The sequence below is a fragment of the Pholis gunnellus genome (genome assembly GCF_910591455.1).
Source record: "Pholis gunnellus genome assembly, chromosome: 6".
NCBI lineage: Eukaryota > Metazoa > Chordata > Actinopteri > Perciformes > Pholidae > Pholis > Pholis gunnellus.
Genome location: NC_136532.1, coordinates 16,304,121 through 16,330,807, shown reverse-complemented (window position 1 = coordinate 16,330,807; position 26,687 = coordinate 16,304,121). Strand labels below are relative to the sequence as shown.

General features: G+C 43.5%; 1 protein-coding gene across 2 annotated transcripts; it reads left to right on the top strand.

Moving 5' to 3' along the window:
• The first annotated feature begins 5,245 nt into the window (after window positions 1-5,245).
• Window positions 5,246-22,418, top strand: mn1b (meningioma 1b). 2 transcript variants are annotated; one of them, XM_079161551.1, is made up of 3 exons: window positions 5,246-5,858; window positions 6,179-9,802; window positions 20,945-22,418. In XM_079161551.1, exons 2-3 carry the CDS (start codon window positions 6,256-6,258, stop codon window positions 21,208-21,210), a joined length of 3,813 nt encoding a protein of 1,270 aa, XP_079017677.1. In that variant the 5' UTR covers window positions 5,246-5,858; window positions 6,179-6,255; the 3' UTR covers window positions 21,211-22,418. The 2 variants fall into 2 exon arrangements, with proteins under 2 accessions (XP_079017677.1, XP_079017676.1); XM_079161550.1 differs by having other exon boundaries at window positions 5,246-9,802.
• Window positions 22,419-26,687: the final 4,269 nt, after the last annotated feature.

Here is a 26,687-nt window from a genome sequence, read left to right as displayed (position 1 = left end):
GACAGCCAGTTGGTCGTTGTTACTGTACTGGGATTGTATTCGTGTGTCTCAAAGAGCGAAAAGTACGACACAATTAATCTTCAATGTAATCAATGATTTGAAGTCTGTCTAAATGATTCCTGTTGTCTGTTCAATAGAGAAAGCAGTGGCTAAAGAGAACAACCTCAATCAACGGTTTACCGTCAAGACAATGATAGGAGGGGAGAGGCAGTACTTGCAAAGCAACTGTACAGTCTTATCCTAATTTATGAAATTTACAACTTTAATTTCTCAACCGCTTGCTTTTAAATGTTTAAAGCTTTTGAAATTCAGGGGACATGGTAGTGAATGTATGATATTTTGTGCCTTTTCTTTCTGAGATCTTGTGTGCCATTAAATCTTCATATTGTATCTAAATATCAAATAAATTGTGTCTGGAGAATACATTTCAGATTGTGCGTCTGCTGTTTGATTGTATACAGGTGGTTGTTGGAGATTGAAGGCTAAACCTAAAGGGAAGTGGTAAGACTCCTTTCCTTTTGCATTCATGTTTACCTCGGACCAATGAGATCCGTCTCTCCCCTTACATAAAGATATTGGATGGACAATAGCAAACCCATAGATGTGCATACTAGTTTAGGATGAAGTCTTCACAACATATCTTTTATACAACCGTTCACTGACAGATTTTAACAGAAGATGCAACAATAGTTTAATCTTTATTAATTCAAAAACATATATATATACACACACACACACACACACACACACACACACACACACACACACACACACACACACACACACAAACAAAGGCTGAGGCTTGACTAAAAGCATTAGTTCTCCACTGTAAAATGCACATCAGATAGTGTGAACATCCCCTCCGAAAGGTTCCTGGTGACTCCAGCGTGGACTAGACTTTCAGTGACCTGCAGGTCACAAGATTCGCACAATAACAGCGGAATCCGTGCTAAAGAGCAGGAAGAGCTGCCAGTCTGCTGCCTGAGATATCCGCCTTTTTATTGTTTGTGGAGGAACGGTCACATGTGCCGGCTGCAAGGAAACCAGTCATATCTGCCCCCAGAACAAGCAAATGATGCTGTTTCTAAAAGGGGAGATGGGCAGGCTCGCCCACGCACCTCCTGTTAAGTGGCAGCTCACAGTAGTCTACAGTAGGCATGTAGCCATCCATCCATGTGTCTCCCTCACAGAGAAGATGAAGGGACATGTCATGAGTGAGCCCCTGTCGTTTAAATAGACGAGGCAACAGATGAAGGGAAGAAATGGATCTCAAAGGGAGGCTCAAGACTTGACACAGCAGGACATCTAGGCATGATGCCGAGGAAAGACTCGATGTTCAGTGCTAAAAACACTTTGTGATGGCCAGAACGACCATCTTATTGCTTTCGACGCACGAGCAGAAGTAACGATATTCATAAATGTGTCCAATACCGAGAAACTAAAGCTGTACCACTGTTTGTTGCACCACATGGATCTGCATCTGCTACAAGATGACACACTGGGGTGAGAGTGTGAAGATTTAGCTCCAAGTCAGGTCCGCCCCCTCTGTGTTTGTGTATGTGACCTTCCCCTGCGGACAGATTTGATCCGGGGCTGTAGGTTTTCTTGGAGAGGAAAGTTATTTCTGGCGCGTTGGCAGTGATGTCAGGAGTGTTTCCTCTTCCTCTGGGCTTGGGTCATGTTTAGCTCCAGAGATTCTCCGGAGTTTTCCTGTTGTTCTGGGAGAGGTGGAAAAGGTGTGGAGCCAACCGACGAGGAGAGGAGGGTTAGGGGAGGGGAGGGGTCTCTGTCGCATCCCTCCACTTAATACAATGGTTCTTTTCTAGATGACAGATGCTGCTTAACCCCCGCTGACCCAGGGAGTTGTGATGGCTCAGCTGAGTGATGGGGCCCATACAGGACACCCTGCTCTGCTTCATATTGGCCAAACTGCACAGGACGCTATCCGCCCCCCCCCCAACAAGGGAAGGGACAGTCTCTTTGGGCAACCCCCATGGTAATATATGTGCATCTGAGGAACTAAGGGTAGAGGAGAGCACCCACTCCTGCTATCTTGTCCTATTGACTGAAATATTGAGACAAATTGAGTCCTAAATCACTACAGAGAAGAGTGGTATTGTGACAGTGCTTGAAAGCCCGTAGACTGTCCATTGTCATGAAGTCCCCTCTGCAGCAGCTCTGAGCTGCATTTATCATCACTGGGGGACGGAGGGTGAAAGAGAACATGCCATCGGTTTGTCATACTTAACTTGTCTGTCTCCATCTGAGAAGAGCGTAGTCCGAGCTAGCAGGAACTGTATCGCAGTCAGATGAAACTAAATCTTAATTTGTTATTCTTATGTTAATTGGGTTTTGTGACACGTCGAGCTCGGTTGAGAAATGAACATGAATCCTGGTATTCCTCAGGGGCTTCACATAGCAGTGATGGTTGCCTCGGCTAAAACAATTTGATACACGCACACTTTTGTGCTTGTCTGGGTAAAACTCTAATGATGCTGCATCCTGCTGGCTCTCTGATATGAAAGTGATCCTCTAGCAAGGTGATACTGAGTATACTGTAGGTGTGTGTTTTTTTTTTTTTTTTTCTCCTAGCAGCAACACCACACAAGCACAGCAGCCTTCAGAACATCTCAACAGCTCAACATGCTGCTCCTTCCTTCTGGAGAAGACAGGTACTTTACACCATGTCTCCTTCACAACACAACCACCGTCTCTCCCTGCCTCCTCGCTCTGAGCTGCTGTCCTCTCAGCTGCAAGGAGTGCACATCCACCCCCCCAAAATTCTAAATATACACCCAAACTTCTTCCCAGCACCTTACAACGCCTTGTCCTGACCTGTCCTCACCCTCAGCCCTGACAAACAGCCTTCTCCTCTATGTGCACGGCTGAGCATGTGCTTCCGTGAGCCGGTTTTAAGCCATTTGGAGCTGGTTATTATTTCTTTACACTAATTATTGCTCAAATTACCTGAAACAGCCACAACACTAAAAAGCAAAATTAGCAGGGTTGTAGAAAACATTTTATTGTATTTGCAAACAAGACATTTATTTTGAAATATCATACACCTACATTATATTTCTTTACCTCGGCTGCAGTTGTTCTAGAAGAAAAGGAAATATGTTGAATGTAGTAATCATTTTCCCTAATCCCACATTCTTAAGGTTCCCATAAAATAACAAGATTCAGTGGGACAGAACAGTTTTTTGGGGGGTGGGTAGTTACACAATGCACTGCTTTAACGTATGACAACAAATAGAACAGATTTGACAAAGTGATAATAGATAAGCGGTAAATTATTTCCCACTTTACACATTTACTCGCAAGTGTTTTGTATGATTTATGAACCAAATTGCAGTATTTGTCTGCTACAGATTTATATTTCAATTTCAAAATTGTATTTACAGCATGTTCCAGTTTAGACCTATGCCTCATATCTAAAAGTTGTATCTGAATGCTTCAGCATGGACGTTGGCAGCCGCTAGGTGGCACTGTGTCCGTTTGGTAAAAGTCCTCTTGATTTCCCCCCCAAAGGTACAGAGATGTCTGACACCAAATCCTCTAAATGCCCACCGTCCATAATGTTGTGAAAATGATAATATAGTGTTCTCATTTTACTAAAGAAAATATCCATGGTGGTGAATGGAAGTACATTGTGTTCAGTATTCCCACATGTTCCCTTTATTTCAAATATATACAGAGTTTATAAGACACCCCAAAATACACACAATCCAATTAATTGTAAGATACATCTGAAATATTTTTTATATATCACCACTAACATTTTTACTAGGCAGTTTCAATTTGACACGGGAAACTAAATGTGAACTCGGTCATGTCAAAATTCACGAGAGGAACAAGATCCACGGAATCTCCAAAATTCCCAACCGACTATGAATACACTAAAAGACAAAGAGAGAGAGAGAGAGAGAGAGAGACGTGTGAGCTACAAACAACATGTACACACATTCTCAATTACATAACAATAAATATAACATCCGAAGATGCCTATGCAAAACTCAAAGCTATGGTATACAATTAAAACAATTGTTTTATTATTATGGCCGACTTCCTTCTATTGGGATTTTTGCCCCAAACTTGCATGAAGATTTTTATTTGCAATATTTGAATGTCTTATCTCAGGTTATTGCACCACTTAACTCGCACAGATAACTTCGGCTTGTATAGGCCTACCGCTAATTAACCTATGAAGTAACTTATCCTAATTTGACCTTTTGAAAATTGTTCTATTTTACAGACTATAATACTAAGAGAATGCTATTGATTATCGGAACCGAAGCCCAATATCATCCATATGATTTAGTTCAGATGGTCTTTTAAGGAGGATTTTTTCCCCCCCGTTGGGACACATATTCACACACAGGACTGGGGCGAGTTTGATTGGACACCGGAGTGTGAGCGACACACACACGAGACAATATTAGTCTATTTATACCTTTATCCCAGCATCGATATTAGCTTAGATATTTAGGCTACATTCCTGATAGGTCGTCATATCTCAGTCAGCACGTGCTTCCAGTCAACCTACTGAGGACAATGTTGACTATTTCATCATTTTACACATGAGAACACATTTATCATCCTCAGCATTGGTGATTGACACCGATTAATGTGAGATTGTCTTTAATTTATACATCCTGTAAACAACTTTGCCCGTCTATTCCTTCAACAGCAGCTTGTTGTTACTGGCGTAAGTTATTGCATTAAGCTATATGTTGTTGCAATATAAATGTTACAGTGCTGGTCACTGCATGGATGAGCGGGTGCAGGGGCTAAACAAAAGTTTGTTCATAGGTGAGGAGGGATAGAGCAACATACTATAACAGCAGTGTGCTGAATTTCACGTCATCCTCCTGTGGAGGATATGAGAGTTGCAGCAGTGTTTCTTCACCTCATTTGTTGTAGACCACAATTCTGTGGAAAAAAAGAAGATCCGTTTGGAGAAAATGTAATCTTCAGGACCAGTTTAAATGCAATGGTGGGTTTTAATGTGACAATACTGCGCTATTTGTTTTGGTGAAAACATTACATTTCAAGCGAAAGCCATTTCTAAGATCTGATTTTCACGCAATCTCATGGACCACCTTAAAAACGTTTGTCCCGCCCTGGAAGCTTTCTTTAGTCGTTCTGATTGGCTGACGGCTCATTGATGGAAGCGGCTGCAGAAATGCAAAACTTGTTGCTGGCTCACACAGCGCCAAGCGGCAGAGCGGAGTGAGAGTGTATCTGTGAATCGCTCCAAAGTGCACTCAGACCACACCAGACAAGACTCGGTAAACGAAGGGACGCACACATTAGGAGCGAAACGCATTGAAAGGACTTAAGGCAAAGGCGCTTCTCTGCAAGGCGCATGACCGGCAGCGCGTGAAGGATGCTGTCCAGCCGCTCCGTAGTTGTGGAGTGCGGGTAGTGCATGCCGCGCTACTCCGGGTCCAGGTCGCGTTTGCGGACGCTCCGGTTCTCCGGTGCCTGGGTCGGAGATCCCTGTTTGTGGACTTTCAATCTCTCTGGACTTTTGGCTGCGTGCCTGCTTGGCAGTTAGCGTGATTTTGAAAGACATCAGTGGGCAGTATTTATTCAAAGAAATCGTTTTTTCCTCTAAGCTACAGGGGTAGTTTTATCTATACGGCTCCAATTGGACTTTTTCATTGTTTCCAGAATGGGACCTTATACAAAAAAGTCGCTCTGGGACTTTTGACATCGGACTGGAATAAAGAAGTAGCTGACAGAAATCGTCATATTACCTGTTCGATCGCTCCAGTTCTTTTAGTTTGTCAAAGGAGATGTTTTTGTGTCATGTTCGCACTGAAGAAATGCGCACAGAAAAACTTTGGAATATGGTAGGTCACTCATGCAGCGAGTTAAATAACAGTGTTTTATATGCGTTTGCTTAATCAAAGACAAAAGGAAGAGCAGTCAAGTGCACGCGTACATACGCGAGCAGGGACACAGTTTACGTGCGTATTTGGACACAGTCTATTCCCTCTCTCGTCCGCGTATTTGGAGAAGTTGAAAAACAAAAGCAATTGATTCACCACAATGATAACTTATTTGGTGAATTTTAACATTTAAAGAATATAAAGCAGTTTGATCATTAGAATAATACAAACATTTGAACAATTTCTTGTATCTTTTTTTCTTTTTCACTTTTTGGGGACAGACGGTACAAAACAAAAAACAGACAGTGTGCTGATGTCTGGCAAACTTGCCGTCATGTGGGATTGATTGCAGAGGAGCATGTTTGGGCTGGAGCAGTTTACTTCTCAGATTAATAGTAGAAACCCTGGCCAGTCAGAGAGAAACATAAACCAACCGAGACTGAACATGGGCTCACATTATAAAAGCCCAGGTTTTCACGCTGGAGGCCCGCCGGGAGCCGTGGAACCCGGCATGGGCCCTCTGAGCGAGCCGCAAATGCTCGGGCTCAATATGAACATGAACGGAGAGCAGTACGGGGGCTTTCACCCGCGGGGCCACTCGGACATGCATGCAGGCGGCGGACTTCAGCAGCAGCAGCAGCAGCAGCAGCAAGGACCCATGCATGGATTTTTTAACAACCAGCAACCTCATCAAGGACATCCTCACGGCCACCAACCTCACCCCCACCAACCTCACCCTCATTTCAGTGGAAATTTTGGAGGCCCAGAGCCAGGGTCATCATGCCTGCATGGTGGCAGGCTAATGGGCTACAACAACAATGCCATGGGACCACAGCAGGGCTTTGGAGAAGGATTTGATCCTCTCGCTGAGGGACAGGCGGGTGATGGCTTTCCCCAGCAGCAGCAGCAGCAGCAGCAGCAGCGGCCTGGTAACATGCCTGACTTTCAACATCACGGTCCTCCCAGTGGCAGCCATGCTGTCCCTGCTCCCTGTCTACCCCTGGACCAGTCGCCTAACAGAGCAGCATCCTTCCATGGTCTCCCATCCTCCTCATCCTCCTCCTCTGAGTCTCATGGCCTAGAGTCTCGGCGGATGCCCAACCAGGGAGCTGTAGAGGGATTAGAGTATAACTTCCCAAGTGAGCCTCCATCTGGACATTTTGATGTACATGTATTTTCCCCATCAGAATCAGAATCTCAGTTACCCCATTTTGGGCCAGGAAGGCCAGTTCCCAGTGGTAATTTCCCAGTGAACCCTGGCATGCCACGGACATCAGGTATGCCGGGCATCTCTAAGGGACACCAGCCGCCACCCCAGCCCCAGCAGCCTCAGCATGGAGTGTTTTTTGAGCGTTTTGGAAATGGCCGGAAGGTGCCCGTGGGAATGGAGCCGGGGGTCAATGCAAGACATCCTCTCATGCAGCAGCAGCAACAACAGGCTGGCTTGATAGCCAGACAGAATTCATGCCCCCCTGGCCTCCCCCGACCCCCTCAGGCTGAGCCCGGCTCTAATAACCCTAACATTCTGGATGGAGGGGTCATGATGCCTGGCCAACACAACCAGTTTGAATATCCCATTCACAGACTGGAAAATAGGGGTCTGAACCCCTATGGGGACCCCATGTTTAATATGCAACAGCCAGCTCCTCCTCCCTCCCAACAACCGCCAAATCAGAGGCTGCAACACTTTGACTCTCCTTATATGAACATGGCGAAAAGGCCTAGATTTGACTTTCCTAATGCACATGGTGGTGAAGGCTGGTGTGGTGGAATGGATAACCACCTCTCTCCCTCTGCCTACCCCGGCCTGCCTGGGGAGTTCACCCCACCTGTGAGTGAAGGTTTCCCACCAGGTCCCCTGCAGCATCCAGGGCCTGAGCAACAGTCTCTGCAGCAGCGGCAGAATGCAGCCATGATGATAAAACAAATGGCCTCGCGCAACCAGCAGCAGAGGATGAGGCAGCCCAGTCTGCAGCAGCTGGGTCACCACGGCGATGTACCTCCTGGCCCAATGACTCACGGGGGCCCAGTCGGAAACATGCCCCAGCCCAACTTTGACAGGGAGAATGCTGGCAGGATGCCCAACATTGATGGACAAAATCCTCATGTAACTCAGGAGAACTCCTGGTTCCAAGGGTCCCACCCACCCGGGGAGATGATGTCACGGCGTATGGGTGGAGCGGGTAATGAATCGGGGCCCCATGACATAGGGCTACAGCAAAACGGAGCTGGAATGATTTTTAGGCCAGGCATGGGCATGCAGGAGCCCATGAGAATACCAGGAGATGGGCATGTTCAGGCTCTCCATTCCCCGGGCATGCACTCACAATTCAGCGGCAACATGGGCAACCTCTCACAAATGCAGTCTCCAGGAGCAGGGACAGGGCATCCGAATGCCCCAGCAGAGAGGCGGCCAGCTGACTTCCCTGCACCTCCAATGGGAGCACAGCCAACATTTCCCTATGGGGGGGCTAACCGTCAGGGGCCTGCCCACGGTGCTCCCCAGGGGGTGAACACCTCACCAGGGAGCTACCCTCCTCAGTCTGAGTTCCCCCCAGGCCAGCGGTCGTCTGTTAGTAAGCTTGGAGCTCTGTCCCTTGGGAACTTCAGCAAAACCAGCGCTAAAGACAGTGTTTTTGGCCAGAGCTGCCTCGCGGCTCTTTCCACGGCCTGCCAGAACATGATCGCTAGCCTTGGTGCCCCCAATCTTAACGTAACATTCAACAAGAAGAACCAAAATGAGGGCAAGCGAAAACTGAGTCAGACAGAGCAGGACATTAATAGCAACACATCTAATGGGACTGGCAGTGCTGGACCTGAATATTTTCAGAGCAGCACTTCCCAGAACAGCCAGATGCCTGGCACTGGGAATAGCAACTCTAAGCCTGCAAGTCAAAGCCAGACGGTGCAGGGGGAAGCCAGTGCCCTCTCCCCAAATTACAACATGGACGCTACCCCATGCAGTGAGGGGAAGGCAACAACAGGGAGTGGGAGAGGGAGAGGCAGGAGAAAAAGAGACAGTGGACATGTGAGCCCTGGAATTTTTTTTTCCCCTGACAATGGTAACCCTGTTGTAAGTCCAGGCCAGCAGACCCCCTCTGCTGGTGTTGGGGAGAGGGGTGGGGGTACGCCCCACGAGAAACACCTCCAATCACCCTCTTGGGGAAAAGGAGGCGACCTAATATTGGGGGATCAGGCCGATTTGATGTCTTCCTTGGACAGTGGCATTCAAAGTGTCGCCAAGTCTGACAGTAGCTCACCACGAGTGGACTTTCCTGACGATGTCAGCACCCACTACGGCAACGAGGATGAGGTGTCCTCCAGCTCAGATGCAGGAGGCGCCTCTGCCACCAAGCCTAATCGCAGCCCTATGATCACCGGCTCCCCCAAAATGCAGATGAGTGACCATGGGTTGATCAATGGACAGAAGCCCCTAGGCATGGGCATTAACAATCATACTACCTCGACGCCAGACAGCTATGGACTGAATGCTGGTGGGGGCACAGGGGCCAGTGGGGTGAGCCACCCAGGCACTCCTGGGGTGGAGCAGGTACGCACCCCATCCAGCACCTCTGGCCAGGAAGAAATCCATCCTCTGGAGATTCTGCAGGCCCAGATCCAGCTACAGCGGCAGCAATTCAGTATCTCTGAGGACCAGCCCCTGGCCATAAAAAATGGCAAAAAGAGTGGTGACTGTCCCTCACAGAACGGAGACAATGAGCTGGCAAGCTGCAGTCCTGATGCTGGGAAGGGCTCAATGGGCACTATTGACCTTGACACCCTCATGGCAGAGCAGCACGCCACCTGGTACGTGCCCAGTGACAAGGCCATGATGGACGGGTCAGAGGATGACAAGGCCATGGGACCATGGGAAAAGAATAAGGGCCAAAACAACAGCAAAGAAGGTAAATAAAACAGTTTTGTTTCTTTTGTTATATTTTACCCACTTTTCCTTCTTTCTTTCTCTCACTCTCTCTCACACATGCAAAACAGACTTCACTAACTGATGAATTATGCTCAATAAATTAGTTTACATTTTATTCCTTTAAAATGCTATACTTATTTGATCTGAAATGCAGTGTAACATCACATACATAACAGGTCAAATGCTCTGGTAACGCTGATAATAGAGGATCTTTTGTCCATATTGTGCCGCCAGAAAGCAGCCGTCTCTGTTTAACTAGGTTCTTTGAATTTTAGAGGTTTAGGCTACAGAAGGAATACATTTAATGGCAGCGCCATTCAAGTCTTTACAAAGAAAATAAAAAAGATGATTTATGTGGTATTTCTCTTGTTAAATTGGGTCCGTTTTGAAGAATGTAAAAATATATATATTTTCAGCGTGGAGCAATTTTAAATGCCATCTGACTGAACAAAGTAAACGAACGACAATGTATTTTTATACGTTTCTTCATTGTATAGGCACTTCAAAAGAAGAGCTCAAGTAAAGTAAACATTTCCTGAGGTTCTTTATCTCGGTTTTCAGGGTGAACAACTACATTGAGAAGATTAATAGCTTTTTGAGGATATGCGTTTGCGCAGCGGGGTTCCCCTCGCCTTGTTACGTGTTTGTTTTTGTTATTACCATGGGATAATACAGAGCTGGTGAAAGTGGATTGATTTTAGATTGGCAGGACAGGATTTCAAGGATTAGATATCATGGAGAAATGAATACAGCCATTTAATTCCAATTTTATTTTCCGTTGGAAATATTTAATTTAGAGACCTTTTAATACTTTTTAGTATCTAGTTTGAAATTGTAGTTTGATTGTTGGTCAGCAGTTTATTATTCATCACTCTCTTTTGTCATTGGCAACTGATTTATAATCGTAATATATGTATGTAGTATACAAATATTTCGGCAGTAATTTAAGAGTCTTTACAATACAAAGTTTCTCAAAGAAAATGTGAAATGTTCTGGCCTGAAGTAAACAGAGGCAGTTTTTTAACAAGACGGAGATATTACATTCTGCAGATGTAGGTTCATACATGTTTTATTTTATTGTTTTCATGTTGGCTCTTAAATCAAAATGCAGATGTATAACTTTACTGTTACGTTGCTGCGGATTCATTTCGTTTTAATTCTTCTTCCTATAATAATAATAATAATAATAATAATAATAATAATAATGATAATAATGATAATAATTAATGTTGTTATTGTTATTAATATGACTACTACATTATCATGATATTTTAGTTTTATTAATATTATTTTGTAGGCTTTAATCGTAATAGAAAACACTTTGTATGCATTATAATTGCAGAATTAGGCAAGTTGTATTTATTAAAATATGTTTGTTTTATCTATTCATTTATTTATATGTAATTATTATTTTTTATTTTTTTCCTTTTTTTCTTCCTTTTTCTGTTGTTTACGTGGCTATTTACAAATAATTTCAAACCAAAGCAGCAGACAGAAATGGTTGCTGTTTCTGCATAAGACAATCTGGAAGAACTGGCTATTGTCAGGGCTAACCTACCGAAAGGGTTGTGGATTTATGGATATATAATAATGTGGATGTATAAAAATGTTGATAGCGCCTAGCGCGTCTCGAGCGCCTCTTTGTTCTGATCATTGCGGGTGCAGAGAGGGGCGGGGGCGCGCACCGCGCGGAGTGTGGAGTCCAGGCGCATTGTTTATACGAGACTGAGCACAGGGTGTCGGTACTAACACCAATGGCATTACTTCGGAGGACCATTGTAAATGGCCATTTGTGACTAATATCACCGGTCACCCCAATTATAAGTCAACAGAAAAATAACATGTAGTGAAGGCTATATTTTAATTAGAGCCAGAATGATCAAAACTAGCACATTTCACTTCAGGCAGGTATTTGTTATCCTCATAAATGGTCACAGTCTTCAGCTAAATTAGAAGTCAAATGACAAGACTATTGAACAATGTGGCTTTTTTGATCCTATTATTTCTTCCCATGATTACTATATATATATACACACACACACAACAAACAGAATAAAATGGAGCATATAGGGTGTCAAAAGTGAAAGAAGCCCACTGATGCCAGGAGATGATAAGTAGCCTAATATGATCACTTTGGATATTGATTAATGAGTATTATTTTGAGTCGGAAACCCAGCACTGATAAGCAGCCAGCCACAGTCACCCTGTTGCTCTGACTGTTTTAATTTCTCTTGGGCTGATGGCACATTTATTAATATAACTCAGTATGGTATTTAAAGGCAGAATAGTCTAATTTCTGCTCTCATTTCCTCTCCCCTCCTCTCTCTTTCTATCTCCTGTCTCCTGTCTCCTTCTCTCCTCGTTCAGCCCTCCCTGCATGGACACGAGGCATGCAGCTCTGGAGCGATCGATAGCTAGTTAGCACAAATCACGGCTCCTGACAGTTTCTCATTTGAGTGCTTCAGACAGCAAAGATGAAAAAAGGGGTGGAGGTGTATTTGGGAGGGGAGGGGGGTTTCAAGATTGAATTTGATGCTTAGGCTACACAGAAGGGAGCAAAATAACATAATAATTTAAGATAAGTCATAGCCCACAGAGTAGTTCCATAAGAGCCAGCATCCCACAGGCTTTTCACACTGCAAAAAATGTCCACGTCTACCAGTCAGTCTAGCCCTCAGTGTTGTGAACAAAACTCAACACTTTGGGAGATAATGTCACTGACACTAATTTGAAATAAATCAGGCCAATTGATAAGACCATTAGCATTAACTAAATGTAACTTGGACAAGAACATTCTTAAAATATTATAATTTTTATGAGGAGAAAATTAATATATTAAATATGTGTTTCCTACTCATAATAACTTGAAAAAACATTTTATTATCATCAGCACAATATGAATATGTTTGGCAGTGGAGCTATTCTTAACGGCTATATGAGATATGAAATATAGGAATATTAGTTTTCTAAAGTTGATATGATACCTACATGTCCAACTCCCTTTTCCATCAGCATTATTTTGTCTTCTCAGGAGTGTTGTTGAACTAAGCATTAATTATTTTAATTATTAAACAATTAGCATGATATCAGGTTATTTAGTCACAAAAAGAGAAAATGTTGTTGAAAATGCATTTAAATTAAATTAATTGTAATTATAAGCAGAACTTTTGAATGCTTTCTTATTCAACTCTACCCAGAATGTTACTGAAAATATGAGGAATATATCTGTTTCTGATGAGAGTTAAGTTTTTGACCTGGTAGCTCATACATGATGCGTATTTGTTGCGTTTTTTAGTTTTTTTAAATCGCTCTTGTATAGGAAGTTAACTTTTACTGCTTGAGAATTTAAACACGTGAGTTACGGTGTTTGGCGATGCAGAGGAGTTTGCTTCAGATGAGTTGATTGCAGTTAAAGTAAAAAAAAGCTGGGAGGTCAAGGGTCAGTTATTCGGTTAATGTTTCCATCGCTCTGTGCCTTCTTCACTATAAGTGCTCGAGGTGACGTTGTGTGTTAGCGCTATAAGCAAGAGAGACTACAGGAGCCACAAATCTTGCCATGATTCGAATAATAAGAAATTTCATATTTAGCCTTCCTCTGAATGTTTGAATGTGCATACAAGTTGCCATTATAGGTGAAACTGTGCTTGTTTGTGGAGGAACTTTACTCTCAGAGCTGGTGTCTGTTCACCCAGTGGATCCCAGCTCCCCCTCTCTGTGCTCCCTGTATGCTCGTTCAAAGTGATGCGTGCCGCTGTAAGGACCCCCTCTGAACCCCATATTTGGCCTCCTCTCTTTGTGACAACATGTAGCTCAAGTTTTTTTCACCAAGGCACAGTTATACCTGCCGCTCTAAGCTCATGGCCTGCAGAGTCTTGCGTGCAAGCCCGCTTCTTGTGCTCCCACGGAGGCAAAGAGTCGAGGTGTATACGAGCAACTTTTCCTTGTACGGTGTCAGTTAATACCATTTCCCCTTTCTTTTAAAATTTATTTTGCGCTCTTCCTCTTCCCTTCGCTTCAGTATATCTTAGCCAGAAGCCGACCGTTTATTTGGAAACTCATGTACAGCCTTGATAACAGGCAACCAGCAGGCATAGGAAGTGATTCAGTTATTTTTATTTTTACTTTTTGCCACACACACACACACACACACACACTTACTCTTTTTTTTAATCAGCGCAGTTAAAACATTTCAGAGTTGACCCTGTGGAATAGTTTCACTCTCAATAATCAGCCCATAAAAAGCTGTAATCATGATCAAATCTCTTTCGCTCTGACTTTGACAGGTTTGAAAAGAGGGAACTTGCATCTTATCACACCTACTAGAAAGCACTTAAATCCACTGAAAGAGCCGTATTGATATTCCACCATGGAGAACAATCCTGTGAGACTACCTGCCTTTGACATTTCAGTACGACAACAACCCCACAAATCACACCAGTAATTTCTATTTCCTTTTTCTAAAAAAAGCAGAAAGTGATTGGCACATGCTTGAATGTGGAAAACAGCTTGGGGCAGTCTATGTTCTTTACCTGTCATTACAAGGTGTTTCATATTGACTTTTTACAACAACACACATCCACTAAGCCCATCGCACACTCCTGTACTGCAGTAATGATAATCGTTATGATAATCATAGCAATTAGCCCTGGTAATATTGTTTCCAAAAGTCATAATTCATCCTCAGGCAACTCCTTTAAGTTGACTTGGTTATTGACGGGTTGATGGGGGCTACAAGGAACACCTAGTTTATGTATTTAAGTGCATACATACATAAATACATGATTAAAATGTTTTTTAGAATCTAACGTCCTCTTGAACAAAACCATCCCTGGTGTGGACACAGAAATAATTTTCCTGTTATGTTATATTTCTGTTCTCGCTGTATGTTTGTGATTGTGTGCGTGTGTGTGTGTGTGTGTGTGTGTGCGGGTATGCACGAGAGTGTGTGACGAAGGGCAGGTTTGTAGACACTGCAACTTGATAGTGTGGATTTGTCAAGTGTAGACATAAAGTTTGATTTATTTAGACTCTGTGTCAGACTCACGGCTTCAGCCCCCGATCTCAGGTGTCTCGCTCGGTGGAACACGCTCACTTAATACTAATGTGCTGAAAATATTTAAGAGTATTTACTTGACTTGTAAATAGTGCAGGACTGAAAAGCACCTATCATGCATTTAAAGCGTCTGGAATTTAGGACAGCATTTGTGTGTGTGTGTATTCGTGTTTGTTTATATGCTATGTGTGTGTGCGTGCATGCATGTGTGCTCTATATTCTCGGGCTTTTTGCAAGACATTGAGCACTAGTGACAGTCAAACGAAGCCTATTAAAGAAGCGTGTTTGTGACTGATGAAGAGAGGAAAAGATGAACAAAGGTGTCAGGCCTTGCTGGATTTTCAACTCTTCAAAATAGCAGCTCATCCGGTGTTTTGTTTTCCCTGGGGAAGGGTGTTAGAATAAAATAAAACTTGTCCCAGCATGTGGTAAATATTCTCCCTGGATGCAGCGAGGAAGGGAAAGCTGAGTTTATCTGGGAGATGCACAGAACGAGGAGTTTCAAACCTTCGATCGTGGATGTATGTGACGTGCCTCCAAATGTCCACTGTCTTGTTGAATGGCTGCCAAAACAGGGAAAAAAAGAAGCGACTGAAAGGTTTCTTGGGTTCATATGTTGCCCGGGATACAAGTACAGCTTTTAAAAGGTGTGTGTGTGTGTGTGTTTTTTCAGAGGTTTAAATATTGTCACGCTGCCAGAAGCATTTATGTTATTAGCCATACAGGTAGTCGTCAGGCGCCTTTAATTTGTATTGAGCAGTTGACAAATGGGTTATGACAGTGGTGCTGTTTCTCCTGGGTGACAGAAGTAGAGGCTGATGGCGTGAGAGAGAAAGTAAGAGAGATAGTGTTTAGAGAACATCTGTAGTTTCGTTCATGAGGCGAGTGACTGAGTAATAGCTTTGCATTTATGGAAAAGAAAATCATTTAATTTAAACATGTTTTTACATCAGTTTCATGCTCCATGACTAGCTAGTTTATAAACAACAGCAAAAAACAAAATAGAGAATGTCATTTAAAATTTTTATTACTTACTCAGATTCAAATAATTCATAATATTATACAAATTATTACATTTTGGTAAGAAACAAATATTTGTTTATTGCATCACAGATAGGACACGCATCTTTCTTTAGGGGACATCCATATTAGTGAAAAACAAATAAATCATAGGCCCTTTTGAATAAGTAAAGGATAAATTAAAAAAGCAACATATGTGAGTCTGTTCTTTCTTAATAATAATTCCTGTATTTTCTTATATCAGGCCCTAGACAGCTTTTTCAAGTCGCTCTTATTCACGTTTATTCGGATAATGCAAACCCACCTCGAACAACTTATTGTGAGTTTGTTTATCGTGATTTGCGATGACATATTATATCGACCCACCCCTAATCTGTTTGTACTTTTGAAGTTCCTGGAATATGATTGATAACTACTATTATTTTCATTCAAAACAAAAGCCTCTATCATGCATGTGCTTCTAACTTAAACATTGACACTGTTTTCACGTGCGGTTGACCTTTCCAAAAAGGTGAAAACACAGAAATCAAAGTGTTGCAGCACTGTGTTGAAACAAAATAGAGACAGCGAAGTAGATCAATATGTCAACGACTTTGACGACACGCTGGACAGGTCCTGGACATGGTTGTGAGTTATGAAGGAGGCACTAAATCACTTCCCATGTTCTGATTTGTGTCTGGTTTCCTAAGCACTTCTTGTGGTCAGAGGAGAGGGGGGGGGGTGGATGGGGGTATGAATTCGAGGGAATGGGAATGTTGCTGGAGAGAAGGTAACAAATTCTATGGGCGATGCCTGCCTGGGCAAGTTTTTCCCCCTTTTATGTTGCAGGCCAGAGAACAGAGAGGAAATTCAAACCATTTTAACCCTTGTGTGAGAAATGTCCCCCCTGATCCTTCGAGAAATCCTCCCTTCTCTGAGGGGAACGGTCACACGTCGGCCGTTGGGTTGGGGTTGCAGGGAGCCTGACGTGCCCCCTACCCACCCTGGGGCAGGGGATACCTGGGATAATACCTCTTTTAGCCCCCATATGCTGTACATCATTAAGACTTTCCTAAACATAACTGTACTTGAGGGATATTTTTAAATTTTCTGGGTGGCTTAATTATTCGGCAACGACCTACTCGTCCTGTCACTTCTGAGACAGTGATGAGATGCTATAGGGAGAACCTTCAGTTGTTATATTTCCAGAAGAGAAGAAGGCTTTATCTTTGCTTCTATGGCCCTCTTGGTTAACATCAGACCTTTTCTCTTCCCCTTTTTTTGAAATCTGACTTTTCCTCTATGGATTGTGATGGGTGTTTTGTGCTGACAAAGACAGAATCCTCTCACAAGGCCATAGTGGTAGTTGTTATGCTAAAGGAATCTGACCTGATGTCACACACTGTCATAGGAGCAGAGGCCTTTGGGTGTTTTTGTCAGCGAGCGGAGCATTCTGATTGGGCTGGTTTGTGTTCACAGAGGATTGGGTCGCGCCCTCTGGAGCACAAGGTTAAAGGTGAAGTGTCGTCATGGAAGTAGAGCTTGGGAGAGAAAGGGCAGAGGCCTGCCGCATGGGATTCTGGGGCCTGGGAAATCAATTTGACAGTTCTGAGGATCTTGCACCGAAGAGAAGCTTTTCTTAAATAAATACATTTCATTCAGATTCTTTTCTGCCCTACTTATTTTTTATAAAATAGTCACAATATCTGTGTCAGCTTAATTGGTCATTATTGTAATTGTGCTGATGTTTTTAGGAGTAATTGAAAAAAAAAAAAAACTTGCACACTGTAACACTTATTATTAAATTGCTATAAAACACCGTCTTCAAGCAGCCATTGTTTTCCTCCCTGTGTTGCTTCGAGTGTGTTGAGTGTGTGTGATATGACATGTAAACCCGTGTCAGGCCGTCAGCTCCCAGACACATTGGTGTCATCCAGACAACCAGAGCTGTGCGCTGTGCTCCCAGCCTTCATGACACTCGAAGCTCTACTCATCTCTGTAAATCGTCTCTAGCTGTGTCTGTGAGACGTCTCCAAAAACCCCACTGCTGTGTGCATGCGTGTGTATGTGTGTGTATGTGTGCGTGTTTGTGTGTGAGAGAGCATCATCGCCATGCACTAAATAACAAAGTACTGCACTTGGGGCGAGAGATACTGTGATATAAGTGCATCACATTAAATTCAGTATTTATTTAACACATCACAGTGGTAATCTTTTCTGGCTGTAATGTGGTTAAGGATATTTAGGTGTATTTGTTGCTCAGCGCAGCTGCTTGCGCTGTTACTGTTCCCTTTTTATTAGGTATTTTCCCCCTCGCTTGCTGATGCTAAGCACTTGTTCCCTTCAGATGAATAGGCTATTATTGAGATATTACCGTGGATATGAATTCTACATTGGTCTATGAACAGCCATAACAAGAAAAATCTTATTATATATAATAGCAGATTTCCCTGCTTGTAAAATGTCATGGTGATTTAGGATTTAGACTTGTGTGATGTAGAATTTCACACTGCCTTTTCCACTTGTGAAGTAATGCGCCGCCATGGATAATGCTTACAATTTAAGGGTAGTGTCTTGATTTTTTTTCCGTAAAAATCACATCCCTTGAATCCCCTTTGGCTATCCTTTAATGCTGGGTGATATTTTAATCCTGTGGTGGTCAAGTGTTTGGCTTATTTTAGTGGTGTATTTTGCATATGCTGTTGAATGAAAAGTGTATTGTAACAAATAGCAATCAGCCCATTCAGCAGGACTGCAGGTCTTCAACGTGACGAGATGATAGAAAAATAAACATATATATATATATATATCATCTTTTTTCTTTCTACAGCATTTCTTAAATTGTGTTTCTAGTGTTTCTTACCTGAACATGAATCCTGGGATTACAAGCAATACATTTGTAAGAGTGTGTGTGTGTGTGTGTGTGTGTGTGTGTGTGTGTGTGTTGTGCAAGAAAAGAGTTATCATGTTTGTAATTTGATCTATATGAATCTTTTTTTTCTCAGTATATTTTCCACTGTTGTCCTTGCATTGAAGCTGAGTGACGTGTAGCTGGGATTGTATGTGTGTTTCTGTTTATGTGGGTGGGTGTGTGTGTGTGTGTGTGCATGTGGAGCAGCAGCTGAGGGCTGGTGTGGGTATGGCAGCGGTTGGCGTGTTGTGTGTTTTTGGCTGTGCGTGTTGTCAGTTTGCTGTGTGTCAGTAGTGAGCCAGGGGAACGCTTGGCTGCCTATTCAGGCCGGTGCGGACCCTGCTGTGCCCAGCTAGCATGAGCTGCTGGCGGGTGCTTGAGGGCACAGCGCTGGGAAGAGGGAGTGTGAGTGGGTGGAGGGGTGAGGGGGGGGGGGGGGGGGGGTCCGCCATGCTGAGGTGTATGACTGGACCCTCTGGCAAATGTTAGATCTTGTCACTGCCACCACCAACGCTGCTGTAAATCCTCATTTCTCCCTTACCCCCCCCCCCTGCACCTTCAGCCCCCCCACTTAAACCATGTTTCTAGTCCTTGGGAGGGAGATGGAGATAGAGAGAAATTCACAGAGACCGGCAGTCAGAGAGAGAAAACGAAACGGGGAACAACGGGAGACTTGGCTGCCTGACCTTTTACCAAATCCCCCCACTTTTCCATTCCAGTGGTCGCAGCCCAGACAGGCTGGGGGGCAAGCCTGCCTCACTGCCTGCATGTCTGCCTGCCTTCTTCTCCTGGTTGTCCTATAGCTGCCTGGCCTGGGTTGGCCTTCTCTATCCTGGCTGTGTTTTGTTAACACTGTGTCACTGCTGCCTCCGGGTTTGTGAAAGCAGAGAGGGAGGGAGATGACAACAGTAAGCGAAACAAAATAAAAATAGTTTTAAGTAGCAGAGAACGATGAGCTAAAAGAAGGGGGGAGACAGGGTTGTGGATGATATGGAGGTCTGTGCGGCACTTCTCTTGTCTCTCAGGTGAGCAGCAGACTGACTGGAGTGTTGTGATCTGCAGCCTCTGTGCCCAGACTCTGTCGTCTATCACAGCCTCTCCCTTCTCTGACTCATGTAACTCAGCTTGTCAGAGCTGTTTTCTGCCTGTCTCTACATTCAGACACCCTGTACCTTAAAGCTAAAGTGTCTTTGTGCAGCACACTGATCGGCTCACCATCCACATGGAGTAAGGCAGTTGTATATTTTGTGTGGTGAGAAGATCGGTGAAGAAGCGGACGGATTTCAGTGAAGGATCCCTAACATCTTCACACGCACTTTTTCTGTGCTTTGGGCTCCCTTGGAGGCAAAACCCAAAGCACACGATCTAACGCTAGAGTCATAACGCATAGCCTCCTTATTACCTCTTTCCTAGATGCTGTTTCTCTTTCCCCAAAACTTTTATTCATTTCTACCCTTTTCTCCCTCAGTATGCAGCTGTCTGTCTCTCAGCAGATGAAGTGACGCTGCGCTTTTATGTATAGTTTAGCCAAGCACTCCATGACTAATTATTTCGTTACACGGCACAAAGTGCTTTTTCTCCATATATGAAGCATGCATCTCAGACGACGCCATTTCTTTCTTTTTTTTAATATATGACTTAATCAACCTGTGTATGGATTTTCCTGGAAGCTTGGTGCAACCATTTAATATGAGGCTCCATACCTTGGTGACACAGGGTCGATACCGTGGCATGGTCATTATACCACTAAATTGGGTCAAGCAGGGTTAAAGGCCAGTATTCTCAGTGCCCTTTGACCCTCTGACCGGAGGTCATGCAGGAGGGCTCCACATTTGCACGCCTGACTGGGAGCAAATGAATGCGCGTATGTTTGTTTATGTGTTTTTTCACTTGTATATATCAGGCATGAGGAGGTGGAGTGTGAGCAGAGAAAGCTTTGCTTACAGCCTTCTTTTTGGTGTGTATTGATGGGGTGGTGGAATAGTGTTGAATTAATTTCACAGTGCAGATTTAGAGTGGGAAGTGAAAATGACACTGGTTTAATTAGAAGTGTGTCTATCAAATGGTTCATCTGTATCAGTAAATGACAACTTGCTTGAAGTTGTTTTTCATTTTTGTACAGTCTTAATTATAATTTTCCTCTCTGTGCTTGTCTGCAGAACCAGAGCTGTCCCAGAGTAAGGCTGGAGCCGGGGCCCCAGGAGCCGGAGGAGGAGGGGGAGGAGGAGGAGGAGGAGGAGGAGGAGGGGGAGGGGGAGGAGGAGGAGGAGGGAGCAGTGGAGGTAACCACCTGCAGTGCCTGTCCGTCCACTGCACAGACGAGCTGGGGGACAGTAAGGGCCGAGGGGGGCCTGTCTCGTCCTGGCGCTCTCTCCACTCTGATATCTCCAACCGATTTGGGACATTTGTGGCGGCACTGACTTGAACAAAAAGCAGACCCAGCGGGAAGAAGGAAAGAACATTAAGACGAAGAAAAGCTTCAAAGACAATTATTGTTGATAACGATGATAATGATGATGATAAAGTGTTGATGAGGCAACTGCGAACAGCTCCTGCCTGTTCAGGGACAGAAAGACATTTACACTCATAAATGAAAACAACACCAGAGACACTCACTCTCTCTCTAATCTTGCGCTCTCTCTTACACACACACACACACACACACACCTACACACACACACACACACACACACACACACACACACTATTTTTTTCTGATACGCAGTCACCTTTTAGGACACTCTTTCACATACTGCTGGACAATACAGCGCGGGCTCCCCTACTCAACAATGCCCGCATCTGGAAAACCTCAAATCAATATTTTATTTCATTTTTTTTTTTTCTTTGTTGAAGAAAAATAAAGAAATGTCAAAAGGAGGAGACTACAAAACCAGAAGAAGCAGAATAGGAGATATTCAGTTGTCATTGGCTTTGATTGTATAACAGTTGAGTCTTGTGATACGACTCCCCAACACGCACACACACACACACACACACACGCACGCACATTTACTCAAATGAGGCCTACTGTTTAATTAGAAGTGGCCTGAACACTAGAAGCTAAACTAGAGGAAGATCGAAAGAGGGGTGATTTTGCATGAATGTAACTCAACTCATTTTTTTGTGAACACAATTTTCCCCCTCTTTGTCAAAGAAAATGTTAACCTTTATCATTTGCTGCTCTTAATCATTTATGATTTATTGTAGTTCTCTATTCTTTTTATTGGCAAGAATAACTTTCCTTTATTCTGTTCTCTTCTTCTACTCACCTCTCTTATCAACCTTATAAGCTCAGCTTGCATACAATTTAGCCAATGAGAACTGAAAATGGAGGTCAAGGTATTGTTTAATAAGGGAAATGAAAAAAATACTATTGGTATTGCACATGTATAATAAGAGAAAATTTGCTGTGTGTTAGGCAATCTTGTAATCTTTAAATAAAGCTTCTGTTGAATTTGAATTTCTGAAACAATAGACGGAGGACTGTGACGGCAATTTACGAACTGATATTTGTTTTTGGTTTTCTTTTTTTAATAATATGTAAAGTGCAGTCGTCTGTTTTCCTGCATATTGTATATATCTGTATATGTTTTATTGAGTAACTAAATAACAATAAATATGACGTTAAAGGTGGATTATTCTTTTGGCAATTCATTTTGTTCTTTAGAAGTCTCCAAATAAATATCAGTAACGGCAACAAACCTGAAATAGTTTGGTATTCATTGCACAGTAAGTATTCTGTTTTAAGGAATATTCAAACTGTAGAATATTGTGTGTGTACCTTGAGGTTCATCAGTGAATTACAGAGGTGCCTGCAGTATATCCCCAAGAGATGGATGTGACAGGAAAGTTTTGGACTGGTGCACAATACCCTGAAAGCCTGGAAGCTGTGCCATATTAAAGCCAGAAGCAGAAACATAAGGAACATTAGAAAATGTGGATTTGGAAGCAAATACAATTAATGCCATATACACCTGCTCACAACCTGTGTCGCATTTTATTTGTCTTTCTTGACAGCTATGACACATTTACCTTCAGAATAGTCATTAGAATATTACTCCAAATACAACACATGTAACCAAAAGAAAATGTAAAATTGCAACCATTTCGCAATAGTTTATTTTCTCCGATACTAAGACTGCTCTGATTTGACTGTTTTCCTCATCATCTGTGTTGTTTTTGGCGATCCGACACCATCCTACTAACCGCTCCTCCCCCTGCAGCTACACACACACACACAGACACACACACACACACACCTCCCCTCTTCCCACTTCCGAGGCCCTCTTTGGCTCACCTGCTCTTTATTGGCCATCTGCATGGATGCTTAATGCTAATCAATAACTCCCCTGTGTGCCAGCTCTGAGGTGGAGACGTCAATGCTACCTAACAGGGCTAGTGATCAACCTGTATCACTGCTGTCTAGCATATACACACTCAAACTGGAGCTCCCTGCAGGAACCTGTCTGTGTTATTCAGGTGTGTTTGTGCTCGCTGCTGTACCCACCGCCTGCTGTGTGGTATTGCAGAGCCTGTTGAGAATGTGATGCTCAGAGAGCTGCAGCGTTAGCAAACAGCAGAGACTGGTTGTGTTAGAGACTGTCATGTCACCTGGGAGGGCCTGTTTAGGGAGGGAGAAGGGGGGAGAAAGTGGGAAATGGCTGGGGAATAAACGCTGATTACACTGCTCACTGTGAAATTGAAGCTGGAGATTCTCTGTTAGGTTTATTCACTGAATCAGTGAAAAATTGTCTGAATACTCAAGGCATTTTATTCTTTTGTTTACACAATTGTTTGCGCGTCAATATCGTAATTAGATACTTCCAAGCACTTTATGCCAGCACACATGTCATGCATTTGGTGCCAATCATTTAGTCACCTTTCTATTGTTCACAGAGTACACATTGTACAAAGGGACAAGTACACACGCAATGGTGACACAGGTTTGACTAGTGTGTGGCAACAGTGCCTGCACGACAGACTAGCATACGTTTAATAGATCAAAAAGTATGTATTTGTCATGCTTACGGATCAAAAAGGTCAAAAAGCTTTGTACTTTGTAATTTTGCGCATGCCAAGGTTTTAAACTTCCTCTAAGAGACACCACAGTCTGTATATGCCAGGAGACTCCTGTGGTGCGATACGACCTGCCTGTCTTGTTTGGCTGACCTCTTTTATGGCGGGATAAGGGCTTGTGCTCACAGGTTTGAGATGAGCACTCATGCTGTAGACAGCTGTTAAACACCAGGTTATTGTTGTGTTCCCGAAGCTCCGTTGACTATTTTTGCCAACTCGAAGACGGAACGCCAGAATGAATTTCAGTCATGTTGTCCCATTATCTACCTCAGTAAGAATTTGTTCCTGTAATAGATCTAAAATGCAACAATATCTTGAGGTACAAACCATGCAGATTACTTGTCTAGTGTGTGTCACACATGGAGCTAGAAGGGGAAGAGGTACTCTGCTTTCCCAAACATGCCGGCTGCGTAGCCACGGCCGTGTGGCCAGGCACAGTGACAAAGAGGCAGTGCGATATTGGCTCCGGTCAAGATGTATGGTGCTGGACCTTTTCCTTCAATGGGCTCCTCTGCGCGGCAGCCATATTGGGAGGGAGAGTACTGTGTGGTCGCCTGAGAACTTGTGTGTTTCCCAGCCAACGCGCATCTAAAGAATAACAATTTCACTAGCCATGAAGACCATCCATGGAGCCATGGGGGCCTTGGCCAGAAAGCTCAGCCAAACACTCTCCTCTCATGCAGCTTTCTATGTACTCCTATAAATACATCTCCTATTTGTATAGAGGCGATATGCATCTTTGGGAAAATACCACAATGTTGACATAAGAGCACCCTCTACACCCCCTACTCCTCTTTTACTGCCCCCTCCACTCTCAAAACTCTTTCTACCCCTTGCTGAACCTTTCACTGCCTGAGAGAGAGAGAGAGAGAGAGAGAGAGAGAGAGAGAGAGAGAGAGAGAGAGAGAGAGAGAGAGAGAGAGAAGGAGAGAGAAATGAAGGGAGACTGGGAGTAAAAGAAGTGTCTCTTAAAGGCCTCCACGGTCTTTAAGCCACTATGGTATCCACCAGAGCCCTCACATACACTCGGCCTCTAAAGGGCTTTTGTCCTGTAAAGAGGGGGTTTGGCTAAATTGGGGGTGCTTGTGGATTGGCGGGTGGGATTGGGCTTGGTGTAGTATATCTGGCTCCCACGTCTCCATCATTGGAATGGTGAACTTTTTTTTTAAGCCAGAGAATTGAGAGGTGGGGTGTGGAGGGGCAACAGGGATTCTGGTTTTTTGGGGGGCAGAAAGGTTTGGAAATCTTCCAAACAGTGCCTTTTTGCTTTCAAAGAGGGCTCCACTTGTGTAAATGTGCTCTTTGTCCCTTGGCCTATTGTTTGAATAGCATTGTGGACTTTTTGTGGGAAGCTCACAGGGGCCTGGGGGGCCTAGGAGGCCAAAGGGGGCTCTGCCTGAATGACTTGGACCCAGGACGATAGGGCTGTGAAGGTACAATTAAGAAATGTTCATACATGCATCTACACAAATGCTTGCAAACACTTAATTATACACAAACACAAACATGAATATAAATTTAAAGTACAGACATTGACTGCACAAATGTGAAAGTGTTCAAAAGTATTGGGCTCTAATCACCAATCTAAAGAAGTAAATGTTGACAGACCATAACAGAGCAGTGGACTTGTCTTTCTGAGGACTATCCCATTGTACCCTCTTTGCTGATAGACACACTATGAAAACAGTCTGCCTCCCTCCCCCCTATAAAGGGACTTCTTGATAGAGCTGAGTGTCTGGGGTCCCTCGCTGCAGCCAATTCATGACTTCCATCTGTCCTCTCAAAAAATGCCGGCAGGTGGAAGAGAGGCACAAAGCATTTGCATCATGGGTCCAATTATTCTGCCTTTACAGAGTCCGTGGTTCAGTAGAGTAAAATGTTTCCCCGTGTTGTAAAATTGTAGTTTAAGTATATTAAAATGACTTTATTAATGAGTTTATTGGATCTGGGAGTTGAATTAAATATTTTACATTTGTGTTGAGATAAATTCCTTAAATATATGTTTTGAATAATTCCAAAACACATAAGTATGCAATTAAATAATGCCTTTCTAATGATTCAATATTGCTGCAACAGGTGCATGTAGTTACACAGACCAGAAGCAGACTTAAATTCAAATCCAATGAGGATAATCCAGTGAGGATAAAGTAAGACCTAGTAAATCTCTACCTCTCTAGTTTGTGTTACATGCCTTCTCTGTTTGTCTCTGGTAAATCCCCATCACAGCCGTATGCCCAAACCTCAAACATTCCCTATGCTTCCCACTGTTGGTTAGATACTAGTGTCTCTTCTGAGCTCTCCTCTACTGTCATCACCAGATATCCTGTGACCTCGCTTTCCTCCGAAACCCCCAGAGCAGCACTCAGGCTTTCTGCTGAAAGGTGATTGAGCATGGCACCCTGCTCCAGCCTTGTCCTTCTTTGTCTGGGGACGTGTGCCTGTGTCAGGAACCACAATTAGTGGGGCGCGTCCCCTACCATTAATCACAGAACAGTCCTGGATCTCAGTGCAGGCTGTGAGTACCCAACAGTCGCGCTCACTGACAATTTGCTCGGTATCCGCATGTTGGCGGCCAACACAGCGATATAACACTCAGCATGTTTAGTTATTTTGAGTTTCCATATAGATGTATCATACATTATTTTACCCAGACGGGACACCAGATGAGCCAATCTACTATTAATGCTAACATCTGTATTGTTGTAATTTGGATTGTCTAATAATTTGACGACTCATTAATACATTTCAAACTCAAATCATTACCTTTACTGTAATCCTTTAGGAGGTTTCCCATGCCTACTTCTTTGGACTCTTAATTCTTCCAAA